Source organism: Rissa tridactyla, chromosome 9 (genome assembly GCF_028500815.1).
Source record: "Rissa tridactyla isolate bRisTri1 chromosome 9, bRisTri1.patW.cur.20221130, whole genome shotgun sequence".
In the NCBI taxonomy this organism is placed as follows: Eukaryota; Metazoa; Chordata; class Aves; order Charadriiformes; family Laridae; genus Rissa; species Rissa tridactyla.
This window is the reverse complement of record NC_071474.1, coordinates 5,186,360-5,208,956: the sequence shown is the minus strand read 5'-3', so window position 1 is coordinate 5,208,956 and position 22,597 is coordinate 5,186,360. Positions and strand designations below refer to the sequence as shown.

General features: G+C 38.6%; 1 protein-coding gene across 9 annotated transcripts in view; it reads right to left on the bottom strand.

The window, feature by feature from the left end:
* LOC128915087 (protein FAM169B-like) overlaps window positions 1–22,597 on the bottom strand; it is a 137,715-nt gene that overhangs the window by 113,375 nt on the left and 1,743 nt on the right. For 5 of the 9 annotated variants that reach the window (XR_008468519.1, XR_008468520.1, XR_008468521.1 and 2 more), the window contains exons 1-4: window positions 13,631–13,739; window positions 10,745–10,878; window positions 7,874–7,973; window positions 172–257 (exon numbers count right to left, since the gene is read on the bottom strand). Coding sequence is in view for 5 of the 9 variants with exons in the window: in XM_054214931.1 (XP_054070906.1) it covers window positions 172–257; window positions 7,874–7,973; window positions 10,745–10,878; window positions 13,631–13,724 (414 nt within the window). In the remaining 4 variants the exon portion in view is untranslated. Of the gene's footprint in view, window positions 1–171; window positions 258–7,873; window positions 7,974–9,251; window positions 9,336–10,399; window positions 10,481–10,744; window positions 10,879–13,630; window positions 13,740–22,597 lie in introns of those variants that run through there. The other 4 variants (XM_054214932.1, XM_054214936.1, XM_054214933.1 and 1 more) reach the window with 4 other exon arrangements.

Genomic DNA, 22,597 nt, shown 5'->3' with positions numbered 1-22,597 from the left:
GTGAACGTGTGTGTCACTGTGCAGTGGGAGACATGTACTTGGTGAGCCATGTAGCCCAGATCCCACAGGCTGTATAAAGCACGAGCTATAGGAGACCAGAGACAATTACACAGGATTGTTCTAGCTGGAAAATTCCAGGCTAAAGGTAACTGTTTAAAATAGCATCCTTACCGAAATTAGCCCATCTCTAGAAGGATCAGCTGTCTTTACTACTTCTTCAACAGGCCACCAACACTGGTTCAAATAAACTGCCAAAACTACAAAAAGCAAAAGACAGGGGAACACATTACCTGCAAATAAATGCAAAGTTGGTTTCGACTTTTCCACAAGCAGCCTCAGATCTACTTCTCCCTCCACCTGACTCCAGTTTGATCTGCTGTGAGACAGCAGAAAAATGCTTGTATTTCAATTTCCCCTCCATGTCCCTTGATATCCAATTTTCAGTACCACATGAGGCACCAAGGGAAGGTAATTTTTCTCAGGAATTTGATGTGACTTTGGTGTCACAACCTGTGTGCCATATGAATAAAGCTCTTCCTGCATAATATCTGTTCAGTAGCACAGTAAGCTTGCGTGGCATTTGGGACAAAGTGCGCTACGTAGCTAAAGGTTACATTTTTGAAATTTCTTTCAGGCTTTCCCCTGTCCACATGCACCCACGCAAGTCAAACACAAATGTTTTCGTATCTGCTTTATCAAATAGCTTTTTAGCTGCCTTTGTGATTGAATTTCTATGTATTTCTACCTGTAGAGTAGAGACTCCTAAATCTCTGTATGGACAGATGTTCACGTAAGTTCAAATGCAGAGACGTTTCTATCAACGAAGGACAGACATATGCACACATAATCATGATACACTTTGCCCTGAAGCAAAAGTGTATAACCAACCTACACATAACTAAGGTCCTTGTGTAGGTGCTTTGCAAAACTTGCACCCCACTTCTTCTCATTCTTCCTGAATTTTTCACTTATGCAGAAACAAGTATTTAAACCCTACTCCTACATGTTCATCTAAAGAATTCATTGCCTGCCATTAGACTTACAAGAGACTGAAGCAGCAACAGTGACACTGCAATTGCTCCCGAGCCCCGTGCAGAAAGAAAAGTCTTAACACAGGGTCATTTCAAAGGATACAGAATTGATTTTAAGGGTTTAGATTAGGTTTTTAGAATAAACACACAAACTTGATCATTTATGACCACCAACACACCAAGCAGCAAATATTTCAGCAAAACGAACTTTTATTATCCGTACAGTGGTGACATCCATCTAAAGAAAGTACATGGCCACAATTTCAGGAGTGCTCAACAACACGGATACCTTTACTGTCTTCAAATAGGGCAGCTAGCACCCCTGTTTTTAGACAAAAAGATAAAATATAATATAAGAAGTATGTTGCAAAGCATGGAGTTCACACCTCGAGTCCTAGGAGAGTGCACTGTCTACTGGCTTTCTAAGCTACCCAACTTGGGACATAAGAAAGTTAAAAACTGTGTATGAGTTAGAGAGAAATTCACACACAAGGAAGTGAAATGGCTTTAACAAGATCCATCATTTACCTGTTTTAGCCTCAGGTTATACAACTGTTGATCGTGTGCGCAGGTTAGTTTCCGTTTTTGCTTCAGCCTCTACCAGCTCCCACTGGCTTTAAGGCTGGAGATGCCACTTAGCTAGCTTAGATTTCAAATAAATTATTAAAGTACATGCCAAAAAAGCGCTACACTCCGTGTACTGGGTTAACAATGAAGAAAATATTGTCCGCAAGGGCAGATGCCTGTTTATAGCACCAGATTCAATTCATTAAATGTTATGCACTTACTTGCATGGGAGTTTCATACGCTTTCTGTGATGGATTCAATCTGTTCCCTCAATCCCTTCACTCTGCTTTCAAATGCAAGCAGCCACTGCTCCATTACATATCCGTGAAACATGCAGCTACAAAGGCAGCTGAGTCAGACAAAGGGGACATAATGGGCCAAATGCTGAGTTTAATGGGAGCTGCAGAGAGGTCTGGCACATAGTTCAGACACATACAACACACATAGTAAAGGTCAGAAAAGTTTTTAAAATCTTTGAGGAAAGTAGGAAGATGCATAACCATGTTCTAAAGAGCTACTTTTATAGAACATTTACTGTGCTATTCAATAATTTAAATGTGTGGAAAGGAACACTAGTTGACATAGCAACTGTCACATCACATTACTTGAGCAACCTTATCTATATGGATGCCTTCCTTGAAGGAAAAACATTTCTCCAGATTTCCTACAAACATATGTACTTTGCTTTTTGTTATAATTTTTCAAGCCAACATCTGGTCCGCTGTTAAATCCATCCCTGCTTCCCCATATTCTCATTTTCATTTTATAATCAACTTTGAGGAACACTATTTCAAATGCAAACATGTTTTGTGAGACCACATGTTCCTTCACTCTCCCAGCCTTGTTGTTCTTTCAAAGGCATTCAGTTATGTCCACCTGATAACAAGAGATCAGGTTATTGCCAACAGTAAGTTACACACATCACCTGAACCCTGTGAATCACGATGTACATGATTACAGTGATCTTGCAATTCCAAGGCTTGATGTGCTCGATCTTGTGATTGCAAGACTAGGGTGAAATGGATTAAGTCAAACACATTTCAGTTCACAATTAATGGAGTATATACATGCCCAGTTGGGTGGCTTGCCCTGTAAGCACTAGCTTGCTAAACCTCAGTACTTTGATCACGTGCAGTCAGACAAACATATTCAGAGTGTTGCAAGAAGCTGAGAGCCTGTGAAACACAGAATTCCATACTACTACGGGTATCTGGAATACAGTACTAAAAAACACTGAGTTGAATTAGGCGCTAAGCATAATGCAATTGTGATTATGAAATGTCTCCTTTTGCTAGGCAAACATGGAACCCTTCCCAACCCAGGTCTGGATCATATTTTTACTTTCTAAGCGATGCTGGCCAAATGTTCCCACACTGGTGTGCAACTATTTGAATGAAATGTGCACATCAGGACTCTACACACAGACTAAAGCAGAGAAATTAAAGCAATATCCGGATTGGTACTTCTTTTTCCCAGGACTTCATCTGAATCGCTGAAATGCATCACTCAGTCACAAACTAAAATAAAGGCATTGCTAATATATGAGAGATGTGAGTTGAGTTTGTTTAATAAATATAGAATGTACCAGTTCTTTACTTTAGATGAAGTCATCTTTACCTTAACTTTGGCAGTATTTCAGATTGATGGCACACTTAGAGAGGCTGCTTTTGCCAAATTTCCACTTTGGAAGGACAACGGTAAATTACCCCAACAAGTAGTTCCGTGCAACCGAGCCTAGGTCAGCTATGATAATGAAGCAAGTTCAGAGATCCTACATTAAACGGCATTCTGCAACATTGACATACCCTGAGTAGCTGTGTCCCCCCGTTCCCTATCTTTAAAATGTAATAAGAGCATTTCTCTCTCTGTCCTAAGAGTCTTATCTAAATAAATACATTAAAGCTTGGGAGGCATACAGATGCTGCAGTAGTGTCAGCCGTCCAACTATCTAAGATAAATATCTTTCCTGAAACCAATTACATTTTCTTCTACAATTTGAGTTTTACTCAGTGATTTGTTGCAAATGTCTTGTGATAAATGTTCCGTGGCATCTAACAGTTATTGTAAATTATTCTATACAGCATACAGAAAATGCCACAATAGGGTATGTTTATTTAGTGTTATAAAGATGTTAATCACCCATGCTATGCTCTGTAAGCCCTTAGAACACAATTCACACCCTCATAAAAATATCTGTACAGATATAATAACAGAGCAGAACACTCAGCCCATCAAAAATAAATTAAAAATGCTCCCAACCAAGACCAAGTCCTATGGAAATGCTACCATATCCATTTTCTCTTTGAAATATGCAGGTCATTTCAGACCACAAGCTACGAACCAGTTCTGGACAACCCATCTGATCAAGATGATCAGATATAAATCTCAGTGTTGGAATCAACCCCTCTTTAACCTAACTTCAAGAATTAAATGCCACCAAACTTTAAAGCTCTTCACAGGCAAACTTGCAGCTAGGCTGCTAAATTCAGTATTTTTCCAGAGTCTAAATTATTAGAATTTCAAATGTAAATTATTACAGTGACAATATTTTATTTGGGAACTGTGGGAAAATACATATATTACAGGGGATATTACTTCATAAGTATTATATACATCATTTTATCTATGCAATACTTAACCATTATAGATGTAAGCACAAATGAAGCTGAAAGAGGAAATCCTATCCCGTATGAACCTAAGACGTATAAGGTATACAGTTTTCTCATTGAGATTAAGATACTGCCTAGGTAGTGGTTAATCTGAGCCATCGTCAAGGCTTTGTACAGAGTTCATTTTTTAGGACATGAGGGATGCTGGGGAGCCACCAGGAGCAAAGGTGGAGATGCTGGAGTGATGCTGAAGGAACTGATGGTGTCAGGGATAGAGCTGGAGAAGAGAACTAAATTGAAAAGCAGTCACCAGTCAGTAGAACCACCAAAGCAGAGGAAGGTTCTGGCTTTGGGAGCACTATAATATGTTCTCAGAGCATCATGTGAGCTGTGCCAGAACCAAGCAGTGAGGATTCTAACACTTCTTGCTGCTTCACTATCGACACCAGGACCTGAGAAATACACAACTAAACACATCCTACACACTTACTAGCTGCCTCTTCTACCCTGTTTCCAATTGCTTCTCAGGAAAGCACCATACTCCAGCATATCCTGGGACATCCTTGGTTGCCTTCCCCCATTGGGCTTCAAAAATGTCCAAATAAATTGCAAGAGGAAAAAAATCAGTGCATCATATTTGCATTAGTAAGACTAACACTAACAAAACTGAATTCACAGAGCAAAACATTTAGTGCAGATAAGGTGATGTTCACAAATTCTAGCCTAGTGCTGAAAACTAAAAGCCCGTTAGAGGTTGGGGCACATGAATGTGCGTCTGGAATGCATCCTCTAATTTCATTTCAGCCAAAAGTAACCCAGTTCACACACTCCAAGACTGCTTCTTGACATAAACTGAAGCACAATACATGGGGACAACCAGGAAATTTTCCTCTAAGAGCGCTCCTGGTGTGAAGTAAAACTGAAATGCAGGTGCAGTAGGCAGCACATGAGAAAGAGATCAACTACGGCAAGATTGTTCACCTCTCCCACACGTGAAGAAAAGCTCAAGGGAGGAAAGTGTAAAGCTCAAGGGAGGGAAAAAAATGATGTAACCTGTTTAGTGTTTTAACTTTCTGCCCGTGCCCTTAAGTAATGATGACTGAGTTATGAAATATTGCTTTTTTCTGAAGGAGTTAGTTTTGAAACAATTTGATCCGTTCACTGATCAGAACAAAAGATCATATAAATAAGCAAATCCAGATGGACTTGCCACATTAACAGAGTCTGCTGTCTTAAGAGTCAATTCCAAATCTGTTGAACTGTTGGAAAAATATTTGGACGAAATACTTCAAATGTATATACCCATATGTATAGGTATGCACACACACATTCACACACCCCAGCAAACTTTAGAGAACTAAAACAAATTTATTAAAATTAATCTAAATAAAAGTATCACATCAGTCAAAGTTGATGTGTGTAGGAAGGCTGGCCACATGTTTATAGCATTTAAAATCCAGAAACAAAGAAATTCCAGTAAAATGCTTTAAATCATACTTTTAAAAGGAAATATTAAAAGCCAGATGATGTAGGCCTTACTTAAATAACTAGACTTACTGATCTCTGTGAGACCGTTTCTGTGACTATGGGCTGGTGACTCAAGCTAAAGTTTTGCAAAGGGGTCACAGTAGTCAGTCAGTCTGTTGTTTATAATATAATAAGGTGTTTATTCTGCTAGGTTTAAGCTTTTAATGTAGATCGCTATCGTATAATTTAGGCTCCAATGTGGACTTGTTTGACTTGTTCCTGTGGGAAATCATTTTTTTCCTTGTGTACATGTATCTCATTAATACTTGTTGTTCCTAATACTATTTGATCATTTAACCGAAGATTTGTGCTAAATGCACTGCTTTCACCTGCATTTATTTAATAATTCTTCATTTTTGCATTGCAGTTGTTACAGATCCCCATTCCTCTTGTGCAGCCTAAACTAACTTAATGCTGTTTTCAACTATATTCCTTTGAATGAGTCAGTAGGTATGCACAACTGCACTCATAGTGCAAATCTGGCCTCTGACGTAGATGCTTCTCTCCTTTATCACACCAGTTCCTATCTCTTCAGAAAAACATTAATGGAATATATAAATCAATGTCAGGAAAGTAATTCCATATCAATAGTTTCAGAGGGACCAGAAAGTCTTTTGACTACCCTTATAACTTGCAAAGGCCTCCTGCCTTCAACTATGTGAATCACAACCCATTAGCAAACATCCAATTGAAATTGTATGTAAAAGGAGCTGGAAAACTTTGCAGCGTTCACCTCTAACCACAGATTATTTTAATGTGTTTTTTGTTGTTATGAAGAAATATCCTGGTTACAGGGTTTGGACTGAACAATGAACACTTAGTTACACTAATGGTACCTATTCTAGGAGTGTAAGATCGTTACCTGACATGCTTTGGAAGTGAACATAGAGTGATAGATTTCTTTGCATTACCTTGCTGTATTATTACGTATACTGGCTATTAAAGCCTTTAAGGTGCAATTTATAGCTTATCCTTTTTTTTAAAAAAAAAAAAAAAAGTATGCTTTTAATGACAGATGTCATTAGTTTGCTGCCACATTAGGAAGCTGAAAATTTAAGAGGTTTCGTGTGTTCTGCATTCCCTAAGTGACACAATGCGTCAATGCATAGGTTCATGTCTTTGTTGTAGATGTTCCAAAAATTCTATAGCCCATTGCTTCACAACAGCTCCAACACTCCTAATTTAATCCAGGTGGGTCGCAACCTGGGCTTTTGGTACTATGCAACTTGGAGTCAAGTTTTCCATTAATGACAGTGGTATCAAGAGTTGTCACCTATTTTACATTTGCATTTTTTCACATTCCATAGTCAAAGATACTTGCCTAAGAGAGTAAGTAGAAACAAATTAGGCTGTGTCTGAAGCTATTGCGATCCTGATAGCAGGAAGATAAAACTTAGATACAATTACAGATCAAATCTTAACAACCTGTTGATACTCTAAGCAGTGACTCTTGAAACAGAAACATCAGTAAGCACATGCTGACTTCTACTGCCTGTAACACAACTGCAGTGTATCCCTGTCAGGCTGACACATGGCTGTAACGGGAACACACCAGCATTACTAGCAGTAAGCAAGGCAAAGCTGGTAGAGTTTAAGGAGTATCTCGGGAGAACTGCCAAATAAAATGGATTTAACTCAATTCCTGAGCATGGTTGCACTCCAAATTTGCCCCACACACACCAGTACTGGAAATAGGAGGCAATTAAACCTAGGACCGGAGAAGATATCATAAAGGAAAAGTAATACGAAGAATAATCAGTAAGACCTAATACGATTTTACATATGTATTTCCTCATGTTTAAGGATTTCAGAATTCTATCCAAACTATAATGCATTAAATTTCACATCATCCTGAACCAGAAAAATATTACCCCGTTGAACAAACTCAGAAAGAATAATAGATTTACCCAAGGTGATTTTTCAGCTACCAGCAGAGCTATGCATGGAATTTAAAAGCCCTGATTGTCAATCCTCCCTTCTAATCAGTAGCCCACCAACACAAATCCCTGACAGGTAAACTGAATCCACATCATATTCAAAATAAACCCCAATACATTTAAATATATAAACAAGCAGACCATCTTAAAAGTAAAGAAAGTACAAATACTCAAATTTCAAAAGATTTTGACCAATTCTAACCTGTCTCTTTATCCTTTGGATCAGTTAACAGCAACAGTTTGCAAGTAGGATTATTTCGGTAGAGAGGGACAAAACACACAGAGGAATCTTCAAGTTTAACCTAAAAAACAAACAATCCCTGTAGCTGTTTGTACTGCAAAGCTCAAGAGAAGTATTTAATCTATTAGATGCACTTAGGATATGTTTTACTAACACACATGGTATAAGTTTAGCACAACACCCTCTCAATCCTGAACTTCAAGGCGCTGAAACATACAGAGTATTCTAATACTAAGTGAAGTTAATTTAAAAGAAATCAAGCTACCGAAGTTAGTGAAGACCTTAATGCTGACTTACTATGATTAGTACATAACCTGGCTTTGAACAGAGTTACATGCAGACAAATGGTGTTGTGAAAGACCAAACACATCAAATAAAAACAAATACAACTTGCACTTCTTACAGCATCGTCCAGCTGAGTACTTGTGGTGTTTTGCAAACAATGAATTAAGCCTCAGGGTACAGGGAGTATCAAAGCATTAGGGCAGTGCCTGGGCAGTTTATCTGTGAGGCACAGGGAGGGTAGATAATTGGCACAAGGTGGTTATGTTGAAGGCAAAGCTAAAATCAAAATGCAGCTCTCAAGCTCTCAGTCTTAGACTAAACTTCTAAACAATGTGACACATAAACACAAAATTACTGTGCTCAAACAGCTCTATATGCATAGAGATGACGATTTCCATATGAATATTGCAAATGCTCTCATGTAAGTTTAGGTACAGGCAAAGAGCGTGCATAATGTAGCACAGTATGTACTGTACTTTCAAAAATCTGGTCCATTGTGTATGTGTGGGTGTGCCTCTCTCTCTAATTGCACCCATTTGTCAGTTTGCTATGAAACTCAAATCAGTCATGTGATACATTTAATATTTCTTGGTGCAAGGAAGGAGTAGTATGAATATGGATTATTCAAGATGACAACTCTAAGTTCAAACCAGTGTTCACCAGTTTATGAGTGCTAGAATCCTGGGATCATCTATGCAAACATTGGACTCCGGGAAAAAAACTGAAAACTGCCTGAAATCCGTATTCATGAGCTTCCCAAAATCTCAGTATGTTCTGGGGATTCAGTCATTCTTCGCATGCTTCAAATCTAACTGCATCGATATCATTATGGCACCTGGGAGCATTACTATAATGAAAAGGCCAATACTATTTCCAATAGTGTTATGATTGTTATTTTGTTTTATAAGGTAATGTGCACTTTCACAGGTGCGAACAACATCAGCATGAGCCAAGCATAACCTTCTGCGTATGAATGCTGACAACGCTTCCATCCTGACCAGCAATAATCCTCGCTATTTGCGTACTGAATGCTTGACCAAAGACCATGCCATACCAAAAAGAAGTTCCGTGACCCGAGCAAATGGACTGACAGCCACTGAACACTTGCTAAATAATTATTCATGGTTGCCGGTCCTGCCACTTGAAACCTGCTTTAATTCAGACACACAGAGGAAAAAAAAAGCCTGGTAACCACAGTCATTATTTCAACACCAATACCCTCATCCTTCAGGTTGTAGGTATGTAATAGAGATTGTTAGCTCAGATGTTCACTGGGGATGGGGGCTTTACCTTGTTAATTTATTTTTATTTACAAAATATCAACATTCATTGAACTATTTATTATAGAGTATAAGGAAAAAAACAATACAGCAAGAACATTACCATTACTTATGCCCTTGACTAGCTGTCTGACTGCAGATTAGATTAGACCTGAATTAAATGAATGCAAAGCGAAATGTGTTGCTATGAGACTCAAATCAGTCACGTGATATATTTAAGGTTTGATGACAAGCCACAAAATCAAGACAGTTCTGAATCAAAAGCCAGAAGTCCACCTTTACTGATCTCACTGTGTCTACCTATTGCAGAAATACACACAGCACTGCTTGGGTCTTTAATTTACCCTCCCTTCTAATGGAGCAGCAAATGAGCCTCTAAAAGCACAACCAAGGCATGAATGGCTGAGGTTGAGAGGTTGAGACCTAGAAGCCCTGAACTGGGGGATCTTTGCATTTTCAGGTTTGTTTGTATTTAACCCTACATGGTCCACTAGAGGGCATTAAAAGAGTATCTAAAGCTAGCTACATTCACGGCTGACGGATGAAGCTACCCACCTGAGATCGCATTTTTCTGGAAACTACTGCATATGATTTTCCTAAATTGTAGAAAGGCCACCGTATTCAAAATACTTATTTCAACTAATCCAGTTACAGTTTGACAGTACAATAACAGCCCAGCACACCTTTTATGATCTAGGTTTCATATATTGACTGAAGTCAGAATTTTTAATAGGCCTGTTCAGTCATCTCCAATCCACTCCCCAGGTAGCTCAGGAATGGACCCTAAAGCATTGGCAGCTACAGTATTTACACCATCTATCAATCACATCTGATCAGAATTGCTTTGGGAGAACCTATATTCCAAATTATCAATATAAATATTGAAAAGAATGGAAATAAAAGATAGATTATATCACAATACCTGTGTTAACTGCACAGTAGAGGCAGAATACAGAACTATGCCATGGTATAAACATCTACCAAATTCACTTTTGATTCAGTCCTGTAAGAAGGCAAGTCAAGATGCAAAGTTCAGCTAAGTACTTCAAACCCTCATTCACACTCAGAGGGTTTTAGACTTGTAGTTTAAGCTTCTCTCTCATTTGCAGCATGCAAACTATTTGAAATAATGCAGAATTTGCTGATTTTAAGAGATTTGTAATCCAGCCACACCTGTTTACCCCTGTCTACAGACAGACTATGAGCACAACCAACAAATTAGTTTGCAAGTATCTAACTGGCAGTATGAAAAACATCAGCTTACTACCTCTTCTTCTCCAGGGATCAAAAAAACATCACGAGTGGATGATGACTTCTTCAAGAGTTTTTCATAGTATGTTTCAGCATCCACTTGCAGAACCTCTGGATCTCCTGCTAGCGTGTCTACCAAGTAAAGGCAACCTGGAGTTAAAATAAGACACAAGATATTTTTACTTTTTAAAGGAACTGAGAAACATAAGTTGTAAAACCTTGGTTTCCCCAACAGCTGCTTGGTGTAGCTGAGCCCTTATTGTTCCCATTAGAGTCTTTTGTATAATGCTGATCTAAAATAGTAAGGCTGGTAAAAACCTATCTATATATTATTTGCCTCTTGACATACAGTTTTACAAAGTAGAACCATGACAGCATCAAATTGCATTTGCCTCCCTTGAATTCAACAAACCTAATCTCAAATTTCTCTTTGTGTAAGTAAACTGCTTTAAAGCTGGAAGAGCAAAAAAACTTCTTCAAAACACAGCCTGAGTTTTAGCACTGTCCAAAAATATAACAGGAAAAGAATTCCAGAGCTTCCACTCTTTCTTGGAAGACTGCCCCTTTATGGGTCAGTCCACGATCTGTTGTACATCATTAGTTTTCTCTTTCTCTTTTTTGACTAACTTCAATTGGGCACTTTCACAACAATGAAATAATGTCAAAAAATACTAAAATACTTACCTACGTAAGAGTTCCCAAAATAGTAGCCACCATCTTTTATGCAACATTACTTAATCCATGAGACTCAATGCTGAGGGGTATTCATGCAAGGTATTTGTTAATTGCATGCAAACACAAATTACATACATCTGATGCCGGTTGCCTAAATGCAACATCCAACTCAGTGCTTCTGAAGAACCAAGCAACCCCTTTCCAATATAAAAAATCATAATGATAGGCAGCTCATCACAAGCTCAAGATAAAGAACATCAGAAGAAATGGGTTGGAAGTCCAAATAGTATTCTGCCAGTCTTCTATGATAGGAAAGAAAGACTTTCAACTTAAGGGGCTTTCAATCAACAAGCTACACCTGCAACTCTTGTAAGCTCCAAACTGAAGACAAAATCTTCCACCATGCTGCTATAGCTGGAATCTTAGTTCTAAATCCTCCATTTTTAATCTTTCTTTGCTCTCACATGGCAGCTCCCATGATCCAAGTTTAATGTGAAATAACTGCACTGATAGTAAGTACAAAGTAAACGGCTGAGACAATGAACGGTCTTACCAGGGCCATATTAAACTATATTAAGTCTATATTAAGATTCATAAAGTGTGAATCATAGAAGTACCATATTGAAAATTATACCTTTCCATGTAACAGTAGGAGCATGGGATTTGCAGTACCAGGTCAGACTATTTGCCCACAGTCCCATCATCATCCCTCTGGCAGTGATCAGTATCCGATTCCTCAGCAAAAGGGTAATTCACCAAATACAACTGATAATTCACCACCACCCAGCACTGCTTAAAATGCTTTAAACACTATTTTCCTGCCCTTTGCAGGCAATCAGCTTACATCCTGACACTTGACAGCAAAGCTATGTAGTCAGAATGCTGAACAGAAGCTGCTCTGTAAATGGTTTTCATAGTATGTTTGTATGTGCCAAAGTGGGAGAGAAAGCAGCACTGCAACACTGGCAAGTTGAGTCCCATTATAAGATCCCAGCCAGTACTTAGCAGTGGCAGTTTTCTTCTGCAGCGGCCTTCCGCTGTAACACCAGCAAGCAAAGAAGCCATATAAGGGACAGAAATTAAAGATCATTATTAAAAACTTTAGTTAGTTACTGAAGTAAATTTACTAGTAAATTAATTCTTTGCAAGAGAGCAGCATGTAAGACTTAAGTTTAGCACAAAGAAAAATATTGCCCATGCTAATAAGTACTATTCATGAGATGCTGCTTACAAGGCTACATCCTGCCATTGTTAAGCCAGAACAACTTAATAAGCACAATCATATTTTCTCCTCACTGAACAAAACAACTAGTAATTTCAAAGTTACACTGTCCTTCTGGTACATAATATGCTTGTATTCTAAGGTAATAGTGACCATTTTAAGGATGAAATGTCACAGATTAAATCATGAGGCATTAGAGAAAACTTTTGATCAACTTTCCATTAATACAGCTTTCCATGGAAGTATTTTTTTTTTCGCTAAAAAATGCTTTTAGACTTCCAGTTAACTTGTCTTTCCGGCTTTCCGGTGTAATACTCTGAAAACGCCCAAGTGTATTAGGAGCACATATTCCAATAAAGGAGAAATCCAGAAATTTTTCATGAAGAAAACAAATCTGTCTCGGCTTCTGTATATATGGGCGGGGGGAGAGAGACTGAAGTTCCTTCAGGGACAACACGGAGCAGAAGTCTAACTTGAGATACCCTGGACAGTCCTCAAGAAGTCAGTTGTGCTAAGGGTGGTTTTTATGAACATCCCCCCAAAACTTGCACACACATGGACATATCACTAATACTGTTCAGCTGCCATAGGCAGGAGAATAATCACCAATTTGAAATTTTTTTTACATCAACTAATGTGTTTCCCTGTTTTCCCCAGTACAAAGTGAAGAAATTATATTTGCCCTCTTGTATATGTCCCTTTTATTCTTTTTTTGCATATAGAAACAAATAAAAAAACCTTGACAAAGTCTAACTATAACTAGTGTTATTAGACATTTGACTACAACAATAATTATTGCCAGCTAACGGGATGTTAAAAAGGTTCCAAAATCAAATGCAAAATAATTTCTTAACTTTGCTTTAAAAGAAAAGCAGCGCTACTCTCCTGTGAGTGCTTCAGTCTGAGGCCCCTACCAGCATCTTGGGATACCAAACACTGCAAAGTTCCAAGGACAGCCTTTTAACCTAATTTGAACTATAGGATTTCATTTGAATTTGATCTTACCTAGCGGCAACAAAAGAGCACATTGTGGCAGCCAATCCACTAGACACCCAGCGAGCACTTCTTTCAGCAGGCGATGTGCACAAAGGGTTACCATCTGGGGGAGGGAGGAAGGGGGGGAGCGAAGGGGGACAGGAGGGGTGAGTCATAAAAAGGGGGCCTCTTGCTGCAGCCACAGAGGAGGGACCATAAACCATAAGGAGAGTAAATTTAGAACGGGAGGCCTACTGCATTAGAGGGATTCCTGACATTCGCGCTGAAGGGGTGCCATCTTAAATAGCCAAAGCTGGTAAACAAGGTCAAGACATCATCTAGGCGGATTCTACGGCAGCAGTGACAACGAAGGGTTTACAGACAGGTACCAGACTTTGTCTTTTACAGGGCACCAGCATTCAGGGTGAATGAGGAGGAAGTGTTTGCAATTCCACGGGAAGAAAAAAAACAACTTATTTAGACATAAATAAATAAGAAATCTGAATAGGCATATTTCCATTTCAAGCACACAGAATGGATTTTAAAGCAAAAACTAACACTGCTTCTGTTTTTCCTCTCTTTTGTTTCCATGGAGCAGTCTGGGCCACATTCTCAAGTGAAGATGTGCAAGTGCATCTTCTCTCACTCTAGCGATCTGTCATCAATTTGCACTAAGAATATGATTTTTAAAGTGAAAAGCTATAGCTAAAACCAGCTATAGAAACAAGCAGGTACTGCCCATACAATTCAGTCATCTTTATGAGATACTACCCTCCAGCACCTATAGGTACCTCAGCCTGAAACACCACGCAACTCTGCCAATAAGGCATAAGCCAAGGCCCCTGTTTCAGTCCTGACCCCTAAACTCAGCTTTTTCTAAACCCACTGCTATTCCACCTCTGATTTTCTCCAAAATAGAGAACTGAATTTTATGGTGGTTTCAGGACGTGGACAAATATTCTTCTGCAGAGGTAGAAGTCAGACAAAGTTCACTTCACTTATGATCCATATGTGGGAATCCAGATAGATCTGATTAACATAACATGCTTATGTTCTGCACCAGATAGATAAATGACAAATGCAATCACAAAACAGAAGACAATATTCTACCTTAAGCTAGAAATTAGTTTTTGTAGATTAGAGACAGACCCCCATCATTACAGATGCGGCAAGAATTTCATTCTATCAGTTAAAGTAAGCAGGAAATATTTTTCCATGGGCAAAAGAATTTATTCTCAATACAACAGAAAACACATGGTGCACACACTTGTATGTGAAATTCCACAAGCGAAACTACAGACTGCTGTAATGCCTGAAGGGAAATGACATGCTTCAATCTAATCAGATATTCTGAAGATTCTTTTTGATGATCCTTCTATATCCTCTGCAGCTAAACCCTGTGCCATAATAGAAATAATTTGCCTACAATATACATAACCACAGACTTATCTTATAAATATAATCCTACAGCAATTGAAGCAATTGAAATAACTTGAATTCCTCAAGCTCTCTTTCTCTAGGCTAGTCAGTTTAGTATCTATGTATTAGTTTTACTATTTTGCCATTATCTAACAAATCAGTTACAACTTGGGACAATCAACTCTATCTCTTTATAATGTGTTTTAAATACTCATTTAAGTTTCAAATTAGTATGTATTGCCAATATACTTAAGTCCTTTTTGATCATGAACCCAATACACAATTTATTAAACAAGAGGTAATTGCTATCATTGTTAAGAATTTTCTATTCCTGCATTCATATGTAGCTTATTAATACCGTTTCCTTAAGCCAACAAGTTGGTCGTGCAGTTATTTCAGACTAGACACACCGTTGGGTTGATTACGATGCATTAAGGTACTGCTGGTACTCCCAGGAAAGACTTACTTGTTGAAAAGCCCATTTCAGAAATTTGTAAGATGCAGCCAGATTGTAAAGCAAAATACATCAACCTCACTGTAGATGAAGCATGAAAAGTGTTATGTCTGAAGTGAATTAATCATTTATCCTACAACTACTTTTTCATGTTTTACAAACACAGAGAATGATACTACATGCATCCATTAAGAATGTTTACAGAAAAGCCATCAGTCACAACAGGATTTATATCTGGACTGTACATCTTTGTACATTTGTGCAAATTTGTGCATACTTTTACATGTAAAAGTATGAAAAATACTTAAGTGATTTCTAGTGGTGCAGAAACAAGACAGATAAAAAGAAGCTAACATTTCTAACTTTCAAGTGTCGTTATTTTTTATTCAGTTTTGCCATTTCTAATGCTTGCAATAGCAGTACTGCTTTTATTTATTGGCTTTACTATTGCCTTTATTTTCATGCCAATATATTTCACAATAAACAAAACCAAAAACAAACACAAAAAAAAAACCCACACAAAAAAATCCACCAAAACTTCAGCAGATTCTAAGTGTTTCTGACATTACCATGAGGTTTTTTGACTAAGAAGTATTTTCCCCTTCTTTTAAATCAGAATACACTTTGCAATATGAGACAAACATTCGTGCAGCAACACAAAAAGACTGTCTATCATGTCAATATTTAGGAGGGAATGTTCTTGTAATTAAACCAGGCAACTGAGACCAGAACTCCTAAGATTTATTCTTAACACAGGTGTGGTTTTGTGGCCTCCAACAAATCACTTCATCTTCTGTCTGGTTTCTTATCAGTTAAGTGTATGTCTTATCTACCACTTCAAAAGGGTGTGACATTTTCCTTATCAGTGCCTCTGAAGTCACAACATAAAAAGACAAAGATGTCATATAACATAAATTGTTCTCTGTTCTCCTGTGGACTGTCACTGCCACACTATGGCAGCACAACCATGATAATGTCTGGGATCTAAAGGTAACTTTTTTTGCCCTTCTAAATCACGCACATAGAACAAAGTGGTTTCCGTTACCCTCTCACAGGAGTGGGACCTCTGTGTTGAACAGCAGCGCTTAACACCAACTCTTCTCCATTCCATCCAATGAGCTTGAACAGCTCTGTGCATGTGGTTATCATTAGACAACCATATTTGTTTAACCGTTCAAAGGAAGGAAGAGGTCTCTGGCACGTTCCCAGGAGTACATGCAGAACCTGACTCTCACATCCTGAACTGAACTGAGCAAGTACATGTCAAAAACCCAAGTTCTACTGTAAGTGAAACTACACTACCATAACAATGTGTGGTGGCAATAGAGCTAGTGGGCAAATGCTGTGGTGTGATATCTGTCCAACACGGCAAGGCAGCTCTTAACCACATGCTGTACATCATTAATGAAAACAATGCTTTTCACCGTTACTAATAGAGCAATCACTCTTGGAATGTACAGGATTAAAAAAAAAAAAAAAAAAGCATTGGCGTTAACAGGCTTCTATGTTTCCATCCAAAAATGGCATTTATATATTACTTACTATTCTGTCACAATTCAAATGGTGAGAAGGGCTTCAGAAGAAAAACTAAATATAAGTTTCCATTGGTAAATAATTTTCTGCTGTGGAATCAATAAATGAAAGCAGAAGGGAAATAAATAATCCTAATCTCCTTCCCAATTAAGAAACCAAACATTAAATAGATGACTTCAGCTGTAGCTATACATGTCATTACTGCAAATTCTGTCACTCAAATGGAGGGCAGACCAAATGTTAGGCATCCCAAATGCAGGATGCTATCATATTAGCCATCCTATTCCTGCTAACACATTTTTACTACTGATTTCAGAAAAGGGAAGAAAAAAGCTTGAAGAATATACATCTATTTAGCAAAGGCACAGACTAGACGAGCCTAACTCTGAAAAACAAACACCTTCAATTTCTACTCACTTCAACGAGCTTTGAAGGCCCTCAGAACCTTGCATGACCAGGGTCTATAAGTCACGTGTTATTTATTTTACAAAACTTAAAGTAACCTGCAATTTATGAAATTGAAAAAAAAAACAAAGGAATTAAATAATTGATTTAATTATTTAGCTCTTTTTGTAAAAATACCTAGATGAAACCACATTTTTAAAAATGTTTTAAAATCTAGAAAAGCAAGTGCATATTGAACAAATGACATAATGGCATTAATCACCTCTAACCTGCAGCACTCCCTTACTGAAAGTTTCAGCAAACAGGTTCCAACTATATCTATTTTTCCTCGGATGGATTTTAGCAGTGTTACATTTACAAAAATGAAGCCACGCCCAACTCACAGCACAGATAAATTAAAATACATCTGTGTAAACAGGCTATCTCCTGTCCTTTTATACACAGAATGCACATCTGGACTGGCATGTTTTGCACAAAGTTCTAACCCAATGTAATTGAAAAAAGCTGCGGTATTATGGCCCAGAAACAGCCTTTATAAATAAAAACTGTAGCATACTGTTAAACTATGGAACTGCTACCAGCTGCAACTATGACATATCAGGAATTCATACTTCTGCACATTTAACTCTCTTTTTCACAGTGCTTAGATGTAAAAAAGGAGGAGGGAGCTTACAGAATAACTTGGAGAAGATGCAGTCCCACAGAAAAAGGACATTCAGGATTGTAATTAATTAAGGCTTTAAGGTTCATGTTCACATCAGGTTTTCCTCAAGCAAATTCCATTGATTCAGTAGGTTTGCTGCTAATACCTCTGAACCTGCAAACATCAGAATTGAGTTCTTAATATGTACTGTTTTCCATACAACCAAGAAATGGGCAGAAATGTTCCTGGAAATGTCTAACTTCAACTACTACAGGCAGTGGTATGGATTCTCTTGCACATGTAAGGAAAAAAAAGATCTAAATTTGTGAGTTTATTTGTCTACCCCCTAAACGAAATAAAATATACAAGAAAAACAGACAAGTTTTCCAGAATGACTATGTCCATATCAGGGGCTTTTCCCAGCACAACATCAGTGCTACATCTCATTTCATCATACCCATAGCCAAAATAGCTATGCCAGCGGAAGTTCATAGTCCAGGCTTGACCTCAAATTAGAGTCTGACTCTCAAAATCTAAGCAAAGAAGAAATGTGAGGCCCTGAATGACACCGAAATATATCACTGAAGTATTTTCATTACTCAAAGAGGCTGATTTGAAAGGAAAATGACAGAAAAGATTCCATGAACAGCAGCGGAGCTTTTCTGAATCACAAGTTCAAATGTAGACAGTGCTAAGTCAATCCTTCACAAAGACCGAAGACAGAAAGGCGGACGCATTGGTCAAAAGTCATCCTATAACTTAAAAGTCATCCTATAACTTAAGGGAAGAGAGGAACACAATGTCTCCCATAGTGATAAACAAGGAACAGTGAAATGGCAGGAAATGACAACTGAGTTTGGCAAATGGTCTAGCCTGAAGAAGATTTCATCCCGTGGGGAGAAGCCAGCCAGACTGCCGGTTAGGACAATTTCAGAAAACAGCCATATTTTAAGACCAAGGAGCATTTAAAATTATTACTGAAACACCCACTGTCACAGCCTGAGACCAGGGCTAGTGTTTAAATACCGCGTTAAATACATTTCCCTGTTACCACCATCATTCAACGCAGGCGTGGGAAACCTCAGGCCACACTACACATGGCCCGTCTTCATTTCATACAAACTATGGCAGTATGTGTACCAAAAGCCCTGGCTTGTTTGTTGTTCTCCAAACAAACGATACAGCAATGAAAATATGAGACAACTGTCTAGATTTTCAGGGATACCAGTTTCAGATGCCGTATAATCTGAGTTGCAAATGCTTTACACATCTGACAAATCTACTGCTCCCACCAGTAGAGTGCATAAGTCTGCCTAAGAAAGCAGCAGCCTTTCTCCCAATTACTTGCAAGGAGCAATTTGTACAGCCAGACTAATCTCAAAACAAAGCAATTAATTTCAGAAAAAAAGGGAAAGAAACAAAAAAATCCCTTCCCCCAGTAATTTCCACTTTGCTAAATTTGTTATGCTGCTGCAAATTAATACGTCACCTGCACAAGCCTCTTAGCCTGTCTCAGAACTTGCTTTAATAAACAGCTGCATGTAGCGGAGGAAATATGCAAACATCTCTCTTGTTTCTCTGCCACTGTGTCAGCTATTCTACATGTCTTTGAAGGTGCTCCAAAATCAGCATGGCTCTGCTTTTCCCTTTTTCTCCTTTTGGGAGGAGGAAGAAGCGGAGAAGGAAGGACAGGCTGGCAACAGAGGGCTAACTCTGTGCTTGCTGTGCTCTTGACAGTAGGCTGAGATTGTTTAAATTCAGTTTACACAGCCTGTTCTGTAAGGACAAAAGAAACCACTGCTGGTGGTTAAAAATGCAAAAGGTTTTGATTGTAATGGCTTGACAATCAGCCAAAGATATGACTAGGGGGAAAAACACAGCAAGGCAGCTCTGACCAGAATGGAAGAAACAAGGAAAAACACATGGCTTGACTTCAGACCAGAAAATTGACTTAGGCTTTGCATAAATGACAGCATACCTCCAAGCTTGCCTGATCCACAGTCTGCCTGGAATGAGAACATGTAGTCTAAAAGCAGAGCCTATTAAAAGGCATAATGTTTCTAAACGGCATCTGTTACGTACTAATAAGCATTACTTAAAGGACACAGGCCTTAAATTGCTACCAAACATGCACTTATCTGAAACTGCTGCAAGGCAATCATTACAAAAATGTCACATGACACCATGGGAATTTGACCAATATAAAATGTTTTTATTTAGTTTGGCTTGAAATCATTATGCTGAAAAAATATGGAGGCACTTTCCGAGATTTTGAAACTGTGCAACTTCACGGGAATGAAACACTAGCAAGAATTACATCAGCAGAGCCATTTGCCATCTGTTGTCAGCAATACTATAAAGACTAGCCACCAGGCAGCAGTTTGAAAGGTTACAAACACAACATTTTTAAGCATCCACAGACCTCTCAGTAAGCGAGCAGGACCCAGTTTACTTCGGATGTGTGCGACCTGAGGGTCCGACAATCACTTTGCAAAGACAACACACCAGAACTGTGAATTGCCACACAAAGTGTTTGGGAGTCTCTCAGTACACAACCATTATACAAAGTGGAAAATACATACCAGTCTGCACTACGTAGGTTCTTCTAACACACTCACAACCATAATGTCTGTACACCTCCCACTTGCAAATTTAAACCGGCTAGACTTTCTCCTGTGGTGATTGTTTTCTCATACTTTCCCTCAAGGGAAGGAGTGTATTCACTGCAATGCTATTACGAAAAGGGATTCGTATTTGTTTGCTGGGGTTTGGCCTGTATTTTTTTTTTTTGAGGGAAATAGCTAGGATTTCGTTTCCTGATTTCTTTCCTTCTAGACCATAACTACATATTTACGTTAAAGAAAGCAAGGTTTCGTCAACTTGCCTTACCCGTGGCATGGAAAGTAAGGAGGTTATGACAGCCCTTACCTCTCAGATACACACACTCCTCAGTCTGAATAAAATTCTACCTGTTTCATACATGAGATTTTAATTATACTGAAGGAGTATGTTGTTGCTTAGTGTCATTGTAGAACTTTGAGTAGCTTTTCTAGATGTGAGGGCCACTTTCATGATATATGGGTCACAAAAACAATCAGAAGGATGGAACACCTCTCCTATGAAGACGGGCTGAGAGAGTTGGGGTTGTTCATCCAGAAGAGAAGACTCCAGGGAGACCTCATTGCAGCCTTACAGTACTTATAGGGGGCTTATAAGAAAGACGGGGACAAACTTTTTAGCAGGGCCTGTTGCGATAAGACAAGGAGTAGTGTTTTGAAACTAGAAGAGGGTAGATTTAGACTAGATATAAGGAAGAAATTTTTACAATGAGGGTGGTGAAACACTGGCCCAGGTTGCCCAGAGAGGTGGTAGATGCCCCATCCCTGGAAACATTCATGGTCGGGTTGGACAGGGCTTTGGGCAACCTTATCTAGTTGAAGAGGTCCCTGCTCATTGCAGGGGTGCTGGACTAGATGACCTTTAAAGGTCCCTTCCAACCCAAACCATTCTATGATTCTATGACATATATAGCAGCTATATACTACCTGGATTTTGTGGTTCCACCTTCCAGGCTGCGGACCTCCTGCCTGTAAACTGATTAACATGGATTTCACGGAAGGCAGGAAGATTTCTGTCTTCCTAGAGAGACAGATGGAAGTTTAAGGCTTCACTAGAGCAATTGTTAACCTAGACGTACAGGTTTCTCATCCAGTAACTATTTCTCAGGCTCCAGAGTCGTCATATATATGTTGTTACTCACTGAATGTATTTCCTAGCTTTGCTGTCAGATGGTTAACACATACAAATCTGACTTGGAAAGTGTTCTAAAATAAAAAAGAACTTGTGACAAGGCTGAATTTAAAACAAGAACCTCAAGTTCTAGGTCAACAGCTGGCCTGCTTCTCAATGGTAAGGTTTGCCTAAGACCTATAAAGGGGTTTAGAAACTTGGATGCGTAAGCAATTTTGCTTTATGAAACAGTTACAGGAACAGACCTCAAGAATATGCAGCTGCAGCACCTCAATTACAGCACAACATAAACTAAAAAGCACTATTCGCACAAGAAGAGCTAATGCTTGACTCCAATAATGCTCTTAAAGCGTGCTGTACACTCAACCTATTACCAACTGTTCCATAATTATTTTAAAGATAGGCATATCCAATTAAATAACTAAGCCAAAACTTGGACGATACCTAGAAACAACAGCATCTGTTCCCAAAGAGGAAGGGGATGGAAAAATAACTATTCTAAACTTTCAACTGGAGAGTAATGAAAAAGATAGGGGAAAAACGTAGACATTCATTCAAGTGCCCAACAGCACAATGTATGCTTGGACATGAAAAACCAAGTCCCATTCATCTAGAGATATTTTATTTAAAAACATCAGCAGAATTGAGAGACTTCCAAAAAAAGCCAATAGCATTATTACAAATGTTTGACTTTCATAAGTGGCTGATAGGAGGGGAAAAAATAGAGCAATCTGACTACGGCGCATTTAGCCATGAGCAGCTAGAGGAACTAATGAACAACATCATTATTTTA